Source organism: Myxocyprinus asiaticus, chromosome 34 (assembly GCF_019703515.2).
Source record: "Myxocyprinus asiaticus isolate MX2 ecotype Aquarium Trade chromosome 34, UBuf_Myxa_2, whole genome shotgun sequence".
NCBI lineage: Eukaryota > Metazoa > Chordata > Actinopteri > Cypriniformes > Catostomidae > Myxocyprinus > Myxocyprinus asiaticus.
The window spans coordinates 8,128,953-8,144,398 of NC_059377.1; the positions used below are offsets into that span (position 1 = coordinate 8,128,953).

Consider the following 15,446-nt stretch of genomic DNA (forward strand, 5'->3'; position numbering starts at 1 on the left):
ACACTCTCTTTTATGTTGTGCTACTTTCAGACAGTTCATCAGCATTATGAAGGCATTTAACCAGCATTCTTAAACAACCATTTTAATATGTATAAAAGTTAAAATTGTGACAACACTGGGTATAGTTAAAAATCATGCGAAAACTAGGTATAAACATGGGGGAAATGTGTATATGTTGTCTTTATTAATGGGTGAATCTCAGTAAGAAATGTCAAGGTTGTATTTCACCTCAAAGAAAAAAAATGAAAAATACAAAACTACGTTACAAAATGAAGGTTATATTTAAAATGAGATTTTCATTACAATGAAATGCATTTTCTCTGTCAAACAACAGCAATATATGAAAACATTTCATTCTCACTACTGTAATACACTAATAAAAAGCATCCTGTCTTAAGATGATTCAATTAAATTCAGTACAACAAATACTACCATTATTTATTATTTCCAATTATATTTTACAAATGTACTTGAAAATATAAACAATGTATCAATATTATTTGCATTACAGCAATAATTATAAGATTTGTCTGCATTACAGTTTTAATTTTGGGGTAATACTGTATGTGACACAGTTTTTGTGAGATTCACTTCCATAGGTAATAAAATCGTCCATACACAAATGAAGGGCCACTAAATAAATATTATCCAGGATGTCCTTGTTGAACTCCCCTTAAAAAAGGACTGTAGTGATATCATGGTACAGTAATAGTGTCAGATGATAATACCATGGTACTGTTTGATTCCTATGGTACTTCAAGATACTTCAAAGTATTGGTATTACCATCATGGTAGTGTCCAAAAACCATAGTAATATCATCTTACTCTTTAGTTAAGGGTCTGTACTAGCTAAATTGAGCATACTGAATTCCTCCTAACTGATATTCAGCAGGAGAATCACTATCTATTACAACGTGAAAGTTGCGTGTATCCAAAGCAAAATAATTAGCTGACTGGACACAAGGAAGCTCCTTTCTACAAGAAACCCTCTTTATGTGGCAGAAGAACATGATGTTGCTATCTTCTATTGCCATGGTGACAGCGGTGGTGGCGAATGTCAGAAGGATTGCTCATTTTGGAAGCTCTTCAACGATCACCCTGGATACAGAGTTCCATCCCGTTGACGCATCACCACGTGGGTAGTCAGCACAGGTGCCCACCCATATACCAACATCCACCAGACCGGCCTGGATCCCTTCACAGAGTCCCTCAACTGATGGAAACAACGCAAGTAACAGCAGCCATCAATATCAAATATTATAATGATATATCTGAAAAAAAAAAAATATATATATATATATATATATATATATATATATATATATATATATAATTATTATTTATTTATTTTTCACCCCAATTTGGAATGCCCAATTCCCATTGCGTTCTGAGTCCTCGTGGTGGCATACTGACTCGCCTCAATCCAGGTGGCGGAGGACGAATCTCAGTTGCCTCCACGTCTGAGACCGTCAATCCGTGCATCTTATCACGTGGCTTGTTGAGCGCGTTACCGTGGAGACGTAGCACGTGTGGAGGCTTCACGCTATTCTCCGCGGCATCCACGCACAACTCACCACGTGCCCCACCGAGAGCGAGAACCACATTATAGTGACTACGAGGCAGTTACCCCATGTGACTCTACCCTCCCTAGCAACCGGGCCAATTTGGTTGCTTAGGAGACCTAGCTGGAGTCACACAGCACACCCTGGATTCGAATTTGCAACTCCAGGGGTGGTAGTCAGCGTCTTTACTTGCTGATCTACCCAGGCCCCTGAAAAATATTTCTTAACGGTTCCATTAACAATTATTTTAGTACTTTTGGTATGTTTAGTATTTTTTTAGGAAATATTTGGTTACCAATGGGTGATTCAAATCACCATTCACACTTTGGTACATCTTACTTATTATGCATCAGAAGAAATCGAAGACATTGATACGCCACCTAAGTAAATACAAAAAAAATCTAACAATATGATAGCACTGTGTGAGGAACAGACCGAAATTTAAACTGAAGCTCCACTGCAGCTCTCAGATCTCATTGGCTCTTGTGCACATCATTGGTGCTTTTGCTTCTTTCGACCTATCGCATGAATTTGACTTATGTAGTTATGTAGCACAGAGTCGTATGGACTACTATTATGCTTCTTTTTTGCTCTTTTTGAAGATTGCAAGTTTGAAACACAGTACATTTTCATTTTATGGAAAAAAGCAGTGTGAACATTCTGCATAACATCTTTTTTGTTTCATGTAAGATGTGATTAAAGTCATATAGGTTTGGAAAAACGTGTGTAAATGAGCACAGAACTGTTTTGGTGAACTATTCCTTTAGTTCAGGAGCTACCTTTTGAAAATTGTGCACAAAATCCCTGCAGGCTAGTTAAAATCATGTTGTTATATCTTGAGAAATGTTGAAGCTCTTTGTAGTAAGTTAAGTGTAGAGGGTGTGCTGTGAGAAACCACACAAAGCTCTCAAATTCCTTTGGTCTCTCTGTAATTGCAGTATAGATGCTTATGAAAATGGCAAAACTGCTTTCAACTGCACAAAAAAGACAAAGGAATCCATGGGACAAATAAATCTGTGACTGCATGACAGTATCTCTGTTTTCATTTGGTAAAGAAAATGCACTGTGTAAATCTTATGTTCAGAGCAAAGGATTATGGTTATGAAAAATGTTATTTTTAAACTGTTTATTGGCAGCAACATGATCATGTGAACGACAAAATTGACAAGCTAGTTCAAGTGATACATGGGTGTTGATTTCTATTAAAACGAACAGATTTCAACTATTTATTTTTTTATGTGAAGGTCTCATTCAAACTGAAATGGAAACTTTTACCAGGCCTTTATTGTTTATTTTTGGCACTTTTCAAATGCCTCTTCAATGGAAATATCACTTGTGAGCAGAATATTTTTATTAGGCATCTTTTTCAAGCAGTAATGGTCCTAAATTTAGCAAGGAGTGTGAAAATATAATTGAATTTTGTCTACATAAAATGTTTGCAGTGAAATTAGACTAAGCAAGAAAAAGGATTTAACACAATACAGAATTTGAGATGTGCCGAAAATTACACTGTGGTGGGAATTTTCATGACTTCATGAATATTCTAGTGAGAGTGTGAAAAATGTTTAATGAGACTTTACTAACTAAACATCCACAGCGCTAAAAGTGGCCAAAGTTAAAGTTACACCCATATATGAATACATTGATGGTATGTATATTTTAATAAACTGTTATTAACTCAGAGTAGCAATAAAAATAATTTATCTCCATGTTGTGAGCACATTTTAAGTTTGCTGTACACAATACTTTGGAAACCACAAAGCCGTACATAGACCTAAATTTAAATATATATCTTCATAATTGCAGAGTGTGTGATTCACACATGCAGCCATAAAGCAAGTTTCATGGTTTAATTAAAAGCCTTTTATAACTTCAAGGAATCTGTAACAAAATACTTTATTATGATCACATTATTTTCATCTTGTAATTACTGAATTTCTTGGTTGCATTTTATATTTCTTTTTTTAACCATTTTATAACACCTGTAATCTATATTACACTCTTGAATTAAAAATATGTACAATCCTTTCACATTATCCAATTTTATTAGATCTCTCCAGAAAATATGTTGCAAACAACATACAAACCTTAACACAGTTTTCATCATTCAAACTGCACAAATGACAACACAAAACACACTTGTCTGAAGTTATAAATGGTTTATAAACGTTACCTGTGGACGTCCTGTGTATGTTTATGGTGGAGTTGAGTTCAGGGCTTCCCTGGTCCAGGTAAATGATGGATTCTATAGGTAACGGTCCGGTGCATTCGGCTCCATTAAAAGTGAAGTACCAGCGCTGACAGCAAGCCGTTTTACACTTCAACCTGAGAGAACCGCTGAACAGCACACGGAGAGCACTGTCTGTACGTCGCTTAGTGAACGTGCACTCCTGTGACACACAAATCAAGACATGGTCCAATGTTTAACCACTGACCAGTGAATGAATGAATCTCTTGAAACCTGTTATGAATCTGGGTAATATTTCACTAAAAAAATCTATTGTGCTTACAGAAAATGAGGCAGATTTTAGGAACTTCAAAGTGTTTTGCACTGTGACATTGTGACCCCCCCCCCCCATTCTAAATTGTAAAGTATTTTTGTCAGAGCTGTGGCACAGTGGGCTGTTCAGATGCCCAGGACATGTTAGAGCTGCTCACTCCCAAAGACCTAGGATCAAGTCTGACCTGTGTCATGTCCCTATCCTGCTCTTCCTCTCTCTCAGCCCTACCTTCCTGTCTACACTCTACTGTCCTATAAATAAAGGCAAAAAGCCCAAAAAATATATACTGTATAATGGTAGGTATATATATACAGGTGCATCTCAATAAATTAGAATGTTGTGGAAAAGTTCATTTATTTCAGTAATTCAACTCAAATTGTGAAACTCGTGTATTAAATAAATTCAGTGCACACAGACTGAAGTAGTTTAAGTCTTTGGTTCTTTTAATTGTGATGATTTTGGCTCACATTTAACAAAAACCCACCAATTCACTATCTCAAAAAATTAGAATACATCATAAGACCAATAAAAAAAACATTTTTAGTGAATTGTTGGCCTTCTGGAAAGTATGTTCATTTACTGTATATGTACTCAATACTTGGTAGGGGCTCCTTTTGCTTTAATTACTGCCTCAATTCGGCATGGCATGGAGGTGATCAGTTTGTGGCACTGCTGAGGTGGTATGGAAGCCCAGGTTTCTTTGACAGTGGCCTTCAGCTCATCTGCATTTTTTGGTCTCTTGTTTCTCATTTTCCTCTTGACAATACCCCACTGATTCTCTATGGGGTTCAGGTCTGGTGAGTTTGCTGGCCAGTCAAGCACACCAACACCATGGTCATTTAACCAACTTTTGGTGCTTTTGGCAGTGTGGGCAGGTGCCAATTCCTGCTGGAAAATGAAATCAGCATCTTTAAAAAGCTGGTCAGCAGAAGGAAGCATGAAGTGCTCCAAAATTTCTTGGTAAACGGGTGCAGTGACTTTGGTTTTCAAAAAACACAATGGACCAACACCAGCAGATGACATTGCACCCCAAATCATCACAGACTGTGGAAACTTAACACTGGACTTCAAGCAACTTGGGCTATGAGCTTCTCCACCCTTCCTCCAGATTCTAGGACCTTGGTTTCCAAATGAAATACAAAACTTGCTCTCATCTGAAAAGAGGACTTTGGACCACTGGGCAACAGTCCAGTTCTTCTTCTCCTTAGCCCAGGTAAGATGCCGCTGACATTGTCTGTGGTTCAGGAGTGGCTTAACAAGAGGAATACGACAACTGTAGCCAAATTCCTTGACATGTCTGTGTGTGGTGGCTCTTGATGCCTTGACCCCAGCCTCAGTCCATTCCTTGTGAAGTTCACCCAAATTCTTGAATCGATTTTGCTGGACAATCATAAGGCTGCGGTTCTCTCGGTTGGTTGTGCATCTTTTTCTTCCACACTTTTTCCTTCCACTCAACTTTCTGTTAACATGCTTGGATACAGCCAGCTTCTTTGGCAATGAATGTTTGTGGCTTACCCTCCTTGTGAAGGGTGTCAATGATTGTCTTCTGGACAACTGTCAGATCAGCAGTCTTCCCCATGATTGTGTAGCCTAGTGAACCAAACTGAGAGACCATTTTGAAGGCTCAGGAAACTTTTGCAGGTGTTTTGAGTTGATTAGCTGATTGGCATGTCACCATATTCTAATTTTTTGAGATAGTGAATTGGTGGGTTTTTGTTAAATGTGAGCCAAAATCATCACAGTTAAAAGAACCAAAGACTTAAACTACTTCAGTCTGTGTGCATTGAATTTATTTAATACACGAGTTTCACAATTTGAGTTGAATTACTGAAATAAATGAACTTTTCCACAACATTCTAATTTATTGAGATGCATAAAAGTATATCTTTATTTTTTTTTATTTTTTTTTCAGTAATGAAAATCTACTGAGAATGCCCATTGAGAATAATGTCAAATGTACAGATCTATTACGGTAATGAGAATTTGGGGGAGCATGTTTAATTGACATGATAATAGTCACAATTAATCTGTTTTATGTCTTTTGATTTTTGGGTGAAATTGGACGTTTTTTGCTATAGCCTAGTTGGGTTTAGCAAAAAAAAAAAAAAAAGACTACTCCTTTAAAGGGATAGTTCACTCAAAAATTTAAATGTTTTGACATAATTTACTCACCTTCAAAGTTCTGCACATTACTGACACATCAGATTTGAACTGCAGAAAGCAGGACTAATAAAAATGTGTCTCTTATTAGGTCTGACTAGTGTTCCTTATTTCAAGTCTTCTGAAGCCATATGATAGCTTTAAGGCCCCGATATACTTCTGGAGATTTTCTTCTTCATTCTTGGGTAAAAAGAGGTTCACAACAGCCAAGTAACAGTATACTGTTTGCAACCATTCAGACACCCGCCACACCACTTTGGGAGATGTTTAGAAAGACGTTTAAATAATAAAAACTTTAACTAATGTGACATTAAAATGTATTATCATTGACTTTATGCCTCATTCTAGGAGTAGAATTCACATGAAGTCAGTAAAAGAAGCTGTTTTAACCACTCGATTATGATTTAGAGTAATATATGCAGTAGAATATGTGCAATTTGTCTTGTTTACATTCTGAATTCATGAAGCTAATGTGCTAATAGGCCATAATATGTGCCAGTTACATGCTTGTTATTTTAATTTATAATGAATGTGATACTACTGCAAAGATGGGTGTATAAAAGAGTGTTAATGTGCAAAATACAGACAAAAGAATGATGGCATATTTTACTTTGGGCAGATGTGTGAATGGCTTTTGCTGCAGATGGCACATGAGTGAAGCAGCATATCATACAACAGAGTGAATGGGCACTTAAGAGTATCTGAGTAGATTTGATTCCTTTTGTAGACTAATTAAACAAAACAAATGCATTACATGTTCTTGGAAAATGTCTCTATGCGAAAGATCGTACAGATGTAGGTAAATTTGCACCAGCCCGCTAATAAATGCACGCTGGTGTGTTCATATGGACTGATCTTGACTGACCTTAACTGACTGAACGCTGTGAATGGGAATTAGCTGCCGACCCAGCTCCAGGTCACACCTACCGATGATGTGGACCAATGGTAGTAAGAAGGTGTTTAGCAGCTGGTAAAAAGTTTTGCTAAAAGTTCATCCAGGCGTGCTGTTACGAACCACCGAAACGAACCCAAAAACACCTTCTTTTTGGCCTGATTTTGTTTAAAAAGACCTCACACCTGTTCATTTTTCGATTTTGTATAAAGTATATTGGGGCCTTTAGAAGACTTGCAATAAAGAACACAAGTAAAGAACACAAGGTATTTTAATGCCTGGACATTCTGCAAAACATCTTCCTTTGTAATAATTCATATGGGTTTCAACATTAGATAACACACTAATATGAATAACATGAGTTGAATAGCACTTTGTACATCATTCTTACAGCTATTTTGCCCAGGTCAATCCCATAGTTTAGAGAGTTCCAAGCACACTGTTTGAAGTTGGGCTTCCAGGGATCTTCAAACCTCTCCGTCACACACTCTCCTTTCTCCCCTTTAAATCCATCTCTCCCAGGGATTCCTGGAGTGCCAGGAATGCCATTTATCCCCGGGTTACCATCCCGACCCTGTATTCCAGGTGGGCCCTGCACGCATGAGTGGTACTGATGACAAAAACATGAAGAAAAGACAATGACCATTCCAGCTCATTTCAGTCATTTCTGCCTTGTTAGCGAGAATGCCACTGATTCACTTTGATGCATAAGCTAATATAGGTGGGAGAGTACCATGACTCTGATCTATGGGACTGACACATTTGTGCAGAAATGACAAAGAAAACCTAAAACTGGACACAAAATGTGTGCAAAAAAATCCCCTGACCATAGTCACAGCCTGCACCGCTTAAATTACAGACTGACACAATACAGATGCTACTTACTGGATTCATGACATAGGGAGTTCTAGGGGAATTTTTTATTTAATAAAACAAAATGTTGCTGTCTGTGAAGAAAAGATACAAAATATTTTTTTTGATATTATATATTGAAAAAAAATATATATAAAATTATGTAAAGTTATCACATTATAAATAAAATATCAAAATTTGAATATATACAGTATACTGTATTTATAATTGTTTATTGCACAATACAGTTTCTGAATTAGTCTTTGTCAGAATTCTTGGGTTTGCTTCCTGTAAGTTTAATTATCCACTGATCCACTATCTTGAGGTTTTCCAGTTATGACTGTTTTCCATTGCCTTGTGGGGGGTTCACAGACCAAGCCCATTTCTCATGAGTTCGATGAATTATACCTATGTGCAAATGTCAGTGTGACATAAAAACCCAAAAGAGAGTTGATGCTGTGGTTTGTTTGCAAATTTTTTAGAAAGTATGTTCTTTGTTTAATTAGGTATTACTCACTTCCTCACATGAAAAGAAGCCAGCCAAAAGCAACAAAGCTTGTAATACACAAATATAGGTAGCTGACAGGTCAGATGAAATATGGAACAGCCGTCTCGATCACACTAGGCCATTGTGGATATGAACAAAATTTTAGGTCAAGAATCTTTCACCACTTTCCAAGCCCAGTGAGCAGCTGAATGAATCAGTTGAAATGCATCAAATGAAACTCCTATTTAGAGTATTATCAACGTTTTATTCGTATCATTATTGGCATATAGCGACAAACATTGTGAGGGTTGTGTTTGATGTGTCCCTATAATGCATAATATGATCATTTCTTCTTAAGAGTCACTTGAGTGAAAACCTTTGAGATATACGAATCATGTAAGTGAATCATTTGTTTATTTTCAATGAACTGCTTCAAAACGTTGATTCACTCAATTGGGTTCCCAGAAATCCGCTAGCATCATAAAATATTTATTTAGTAAAATAATTGTGTTTAAGACTGTTTTTGATTAAGTTACATAGATTGAGATATCTTGCGTTGTGATGCTTCCATCATTCCATCTACCTTAGTTTAATTCCCAAAATAATCGCAGTCGAGCGGTTTACAAACACTTTGCGGATCGGTTTGACTGAATCATACAAAAACTGACTCAAAAGAAAAATTATTTTGCAATTCGATTCGGACTACAAATTGTTCAACACAATATGGACACAATGTAGTTTCATTGGCTCTTGAGAGTGAATGAAAGTTTTCTTTCTTGAAACAAATTGCAACAATACTACTAAATACCTCAGATTATTTTACTGTCATCCCTCTTCTTTTAATTAATTTAAGGAATATTCCAGGTTCAATACAAGTTAAAGGGATAGTTCACCCAAAAATGAAAATTCAGTCATTGTTTACTCACCCCTATGTTGTTATAACCTCATATGACTTTCTTTCTTGTTCTTAACACAAAGGGAGAAATTGTGAAAAAATGTTGTGCTCAGTGATGTCATACAATGGCAGTTTATGGTGACCACATCTTCAAGCTTCAAAATAATGCAAAAGTATCATTCAGAAGTCTAATAAATTATTCCATGAGACTCATGATTGTTATGAAGGTTTGGTGCGAAACAAACTGAAATCTAATGTATTAAGTGAAACTCTTGACAGACCATTGATCTCCAGTGTGTGTTCATGATAGGGCACGAAAGCAATCCTTGCTCACGACATGGGGCGTTCAAGCACAAACCTATTTTGTTTATCTAAAAACAGGCCCGCCACAGCGATAACGACAACAGAACACAACTGCACTGATGCATTTCTATGCCCAGCCTTATTTTTTCGAGTCCTCATTCAAGAGAGAGATGGAGTAGGCGGGAATTTCAGTCACCTCTTCTCCATTCTGAACCGGTGAGTTTTTGTGACAGACCTGACAGTGACACCTCCGCAAAAACATTCAGTAGGTGTAACATTCTCGGCCAAAATCAAGTAGTTCATTAGATGCTGGCTTTAATATATGTTATGAGAACGTTTTTGGACCACTGCCAGCTCACAGCAGACGGAGTTACCAGCACGATGTAGAAAATAGAAAACAAGGGATTGATAGAATGTTCTGTCACTTGTCACTGCTGGTTAGGAAAAAAACTCTGATTAACAGAGAAAATAGGCTGCCTGAAGTCTCCTCTATGTTTTTTTTTGTTTGATTTCTGAGTACTCTGAAAAATAAGGCTAGGCATAGAAATGCATCAATTCTTCGACTACAAACTCTTCAGACATGTTAAGTAAGTTCTGTTCTCTGGTTTTTGTGCAGCTGTGTTGTGTTCTTTTGTCTCTATCACTGTGGCAGACCTGTTTTTAGATACAAATTTCTCTCTTTGTGTTAAGAAAAAGAAAGTCATAGAGGGTTATAATAAGGTATGGGTGAGTAAGCAGTGACTGAATTTTCATTTTTGGGTGAACGATCCCTTTAAAGGCTGTTGTATTAGCCACGCCCCCTCTTTCCAAAATACTGCACTCCAAAAATACCAAATGAGCTTTATCGAGCGGAAGCGGCAGTAAAAGACAACAGCAGCAAAATAGCGCCCTTAACTGACAACTGTTATGAACAACATGGCATTAAAATGGCATTAAGCCTTAATAATTCCCTGCAACTACAATACTATGAGAATGCTCAAAATGATTCACAGGCAAAAAAGTCCCAGAGACCGCAGTCCGCGGACACATTTTTGTTTGCCGTTTACAGTCTAGTGTTGTCACAAGACTGGCACGACACTTATTTCAGTAATATCTTTCAGGGAGTAGGAAGATTTTTTGCATACCATTCCATGAAAAAATCGCTTTCACCTTTAAGCTCAGTCGACAGCATTTGTGGCATAATGTTGATTAACACAAAAAAAAAAAAATCAACACGTTCATACTTTTCTTTAAAAAAAAAAAAATTAAAATGCATTCATAATGGAAGTGAATGGGGCCAATATTTGGAGAGTTTAAAGGCAGAAATGTGAAGCTTATAATTTTATTAAAGTACTTACATTAATTATTCTGTTAAAACTTGTGTATTATATGAGCTGTAAAGTTGTATAAATCTTAATTTATGTGGAATAATAGGGCTTACGACGTTATGTCATCATGGCAACAGAGTTGTAAAATTGGCTGTAGCTTTACACAGAAAAGGTTAGTAAGTGATTTTATCACACTAAAATCTCATTAACAAGCATATTGTTTACGTTTTTCGGCTATATTTTTAAAACAGTGAGTATTTTAACGTTTATGGATTGGCCCCATTCACTTCCATTGTAAAGTTGAAGTTTACATACACTTAGGTTAAAGTAATTAAAACTCATTTTTTAACCACTCCACAGATTTCATATTAGCAAACTATAGTTTTGCCAAGTTGTTTAGGACATCTACTTTGTGCATGACATGAGTAATTTTTCAAACAATTGTTTACAGACAGATTGTTTCACTTTTAATTGACTATATCACAATTCCAGTGGGTCAGAAATTTACATATGCTAAGTTAACTGTGCCTTTTAGCAGCTTGGAAAATTCAAGAAAATTATGTCAAGCCTTTAGACAATTAGCTTCTGATAGGAGGTGTACTGAATTGGAGGTGTACCTGTTGATGTATTTTAAGAACTACATTCAAACTCAGTGCCTCTTTGCTTGACATCATGGGAAAATCAAAAGAAATCAGCCAAGACCTCAGAAAAAAATTGTGGATCTCCACAAGTCTGGTTCATCCTTGGGAGCAATTTCCAAATGCATGAAGGTACCACGTTCATCTGTACAAACAATAGTACGCAAGTGTAAACACAATAGGACCATGCAGCCATCATACCGCTCAAGAAGGAGACGCATTCTGTCTCCTAGAGATGAACGTAGTTTGGTGCGAAAAGTGCAAATCAATCCCAGAACTACAGCAGAGGACCTTGTGAAGATGCTGAAGGAAACAGGTAGACAAGTATCTATATCCACAGTGAAACGAGTCCTATATCAACATAACCTGAAAGGCTGCTCAGCAAGGAAGGAGCCACTGCTCCAAAACCGCCATAAAAAAGCCAGACTACAGTTTGCAAGTGCACATGGGGACAAAGATCTTACTTTTTGGAGAAATGCGCTCTGGACTAATGAAACAAAAATTGAACTGTTTGGCCATAATGACCATCATTATGTTTGGAGGAAAAAGGGTGAGGCTTGCAAGCTGAAGAACACCATCCCAACCGTGAAGCATGGGGGTGGCAGCATCATGTTGTGGGGGTGCTTTGCTTCAGGAGGGACTGGTGCACTTCACAAAATAGATGGCATCATGAGGAAAGAAAATTATGTGGATATATTGAAGCAACATCTCAAGATATCAGCCAGGAAGTTAAAGCTTGGTCACAAATGGGTCTTCCAAATGGACAAAGACCCAAGCAAACCTCCAAAGTTGTGGCGAAATGGCTTAGGGACAACAAAGTCAAGGTATTGGAGTGGCCATCATAAAGCCCTGACCTCAATCCAGTAGAAAATTTGTGGGCAGAACTGAAAAAGCATGTGCAAGCAATGAAGCCTACAAACCTGACTCCAGTTACACCAGTTCTGTCTGGAGGAATGGGCCAGAATTCCAGCAACTTATTGTGAGAAGCTTGTGGAAGGCTACCCAAAACGTTTGACCCAAGTTAAATAATTTAAAGGCAATGCTACCAAATACTAACAAAGTGTATGTAAACCTCTGACCCACTGGGAAGGTGATGAAAGAAATAAAAGCTGAAATAAATCATTCTCTCTACTATTATTCTGACATTTCACATTCTTAAAATAAAGTAGTGATCCTAACTGACCTAAGACAGGGAATGTTTTCTACGATTAAATGTCAGGAATTGTGAAAAACTGAGTTTAAATGTATTTGACTAAGGTGTATGTAAACTTCTGACTTCAACTGTAAGTGACTCACTGTAACCTCGATTTTTGCTTCTTTTTTTTTAAAAAAAAAAGGAAGGACATGTCGAAATTTTTAAGGTAATCAACATTATACCACAAATGCTGTTGATTGAGCTCAACTTGTATTTACAAGAAATATTCATTTATTTGGCTGAATGCTTTTCCCTCCTGTCAGCAAGACTATTAAAAATAATAATAATCAAATTTAATCATATTAAATCATCATTAGTAACAAAGTGAGAACAAAAATGCACCCTTCACATTATAAAAGAAGAAAAAGAAAAGTAGAAAGGAAAATTGCACGTGTATATAAATAAGCCTAGCTAGTCATTATGCAAATGAAACCCATTTTCCCATCTAGAAAAAAATGTGCTCTAACTTTGACCTGAGTTTACTGCACATATCTTTTAAACACATGCTCCTTTTATATATCTTACCTTGTCAGTAAACTCTGCGTCTCTTTGTCGGGCGCTCCTCTCTTTAGCTTTTTGCGTGACACAGAAAGGTGAAGTTATCCAAAAGTAGATGAGAAACTGAACCAACAGAGTGCCCATTATGGCTGTACTGTTGAAGCGGGTCACAGTGAATGTGCGCCTGCCTGGTCTGTACAAACGTTACTAGCCAACAATGGTTTTCTATGAGAAACAAAGTTGTCTTCCTCCAGGGGGCGCTCTACAGCTCAGACAGTAGACTCCTCCATGCATAGTTTGGTGCGTTCACGTCATGTCGGAATTATTGTAATTACCAGATGGCAACTCGGAGCCGTTCATGTCCTCAGACCTCGTAAGTTATTCGTTTCTATGGCAACACTTATAACGCCAAAACGGCTTTGATGTTTATAACAGTAAAATGTGTATCACTTCATTAATTCACCTCTTGCTTTTGATAAATGTTTAAGAACAAAAGAAATGCTCCAGGCATGAATGGCATAATAAAACAGCATATTAAACAGAAATATGTTCACTAGCTTCAACTGTTGAGGCCGCTGCCATATTGGTTCTTTTCACATGACGTCACGACTGTCAACCCGGAGCTTTGATTGAATTCCGAGTTTACAACGTGTAATAACGAACTCTATGGAGACGTGAACGCTTTTTACAAGTCGAAATCTTGTAATTACGGTAATTCCGATATGACGTGAACTCACCACTTTTCACAGACCTGTTATGACGCGTTTTCGCCTTCTTTAACAACGTAAATTTAGCACAAAAAACAAAACAAAACAAAAAAAAATCTTTTTTTATTTTTTTATTTTTTTTCAAATTTATAGCATTTAACTTTGTATTATATTAGCCTGGAATACGTTTTGTGGGTTGTGAGTGCCCACAAATTATACATCTCATGCATCCTCTGAATTCCCTTGACAAAAGGTCGCATTGGAAGGCTGCATTCGGAGTGTCCTACTCGCTTTTCTGAAACGTGACAGCGTCGATGACGTATGCGGCCGACAAATGCGACCTCCTGATTGCTGTTGGAGCAAACGGGTAAGCAAAATTTGCTGTGATTCCCCCATTCACCACCATTCAAGTTTAGCCAACTATAACTACGTTTCCATTCAAGGATTTTTTACGAAAAAAGTTTTAGCGCATCAAAATAAAGCTGATGGAAACGCAAATTATCACTAATCATTAAGTGTCGACATAATATTTTTTCCGTTTAACTCTAGCGCATAAACTCTACGTCGATACTTCAAATGTCGTGAAAAACTGGTTTGGAAACACTTTTTATTGAGAAAATTGGCATTAACGCAAAATGTAGTGTCACATGACAGAATTGACCCCAATCGTTAGCCTGTGTTAATCATGACGACGTATACATCCTTGAAAGCCAATTTATTGTACGTGATTATGGATTGATCTTAACGGCATATATTATTATTTTTCCAGTTTCTTGAAAGCCCGAGCGAGTTATGCGTATCTATATCATACAGTATCCACCACTAACAAACTTCATCAGCGAACAGATCAGCTGAATGTAAACAAGTTCACTGTAACTGAGGTAAGATACAAACAGACATTTTCAGACTTATTTATTGTGAACATCGAAGTGTTTGTTCAGAGTTACTTGTTTTATGTTTTCATCAAAAAAGTGCCTTGTTCTCACGGTCACTTGAATAAGAGCGTGCTCTCCCTCTCTATAAACTGATACGCAATGTTTAAATGGCAAACGAACACTTAGTTTATGACATGTATCCATGTATGATTACAGCGAGCGCTTCAGTATGAAAACAGGCAAATCCCGGGTATTTTAGGCTAATTAAAAATCCCAATTTTACTTTTTTAAGGACGCTACGAGGCAAACGGTCATGTTGTCACCCCAAAACAAGCAAATATTACAGCTTTTCCCACTGACATTACAACTTGTGGACAGTTTTGCCGCTTCCGTTGGTGATTGTTGTGCTGCATTGATAGACTGAACACCAGGGCAGGTGAAAGCGTTGTGATCCGCGTATATCTTCTCCCTCGTAATGAATATTATCCATAACAGCTAATTAAATATTAAACATGATTGTCACTAGAGGGCGAAATGCAACTTTCGTATCCGCAGGTCGGAGACGGTGAAACGG

The 15,446-nt window shown here is 37.1% G+C and overlaps 1 protein-coding gene across 1 annotated transcript; it reads right to left on the reverse strand.

Moving 5' to 3' along the window:
- Window positions 1–152: 152 nt before the first annotated feature.
- cthrc1a (collagen triple helix repeat containing 1a) lies at window positions 153–13,488 on the reverse strand. Its single transcript, XM_051670359.1, has 4 exons — window positions 13,318–13,488; window positions 7,507–7,725; window positions 3,736–3,952; window positions 153–1,213 (listed from the first exon to the last, which is right to left on the reverse strand). The coding sequence occupies exons 1-4, from the start codon at window positions 13,432–13,434 to the stop codon at window positions 1,071–1,073; spliced, it is 696 nt and encodes a 231-aa protein (XP_051526319.1). The 5' UTR covers window positions 13,435–13,488; the 3' UTR covers window positions 153–1,070.
- Window positions 13,489–15,446: the final 1,958 nt, after the last annotated feature.

Coding starts and splice junctions, on each gene's coding strand:
- cthrc1a (XM_051670359.1), bottom strand. CDS start 13,434: ATGGGCACTCTGTTGGTTCAGTTTCTCATCTACTTTTGGATAACTTCA. Junction 7,726..13,317: donor ACGCAGAGTTTACTGACAAG/GTAAGATATATA, acceptor TTTTGTCATCAG/TACCACTCATGCGTGCAGGG. Junction 3,953..7,506: donor TTGACCTGGGCAAAATAGCT/GTAAGAATGATG, acceptor TGTGTGTCACAG/GAGTGCACGTTCACTAAGCG.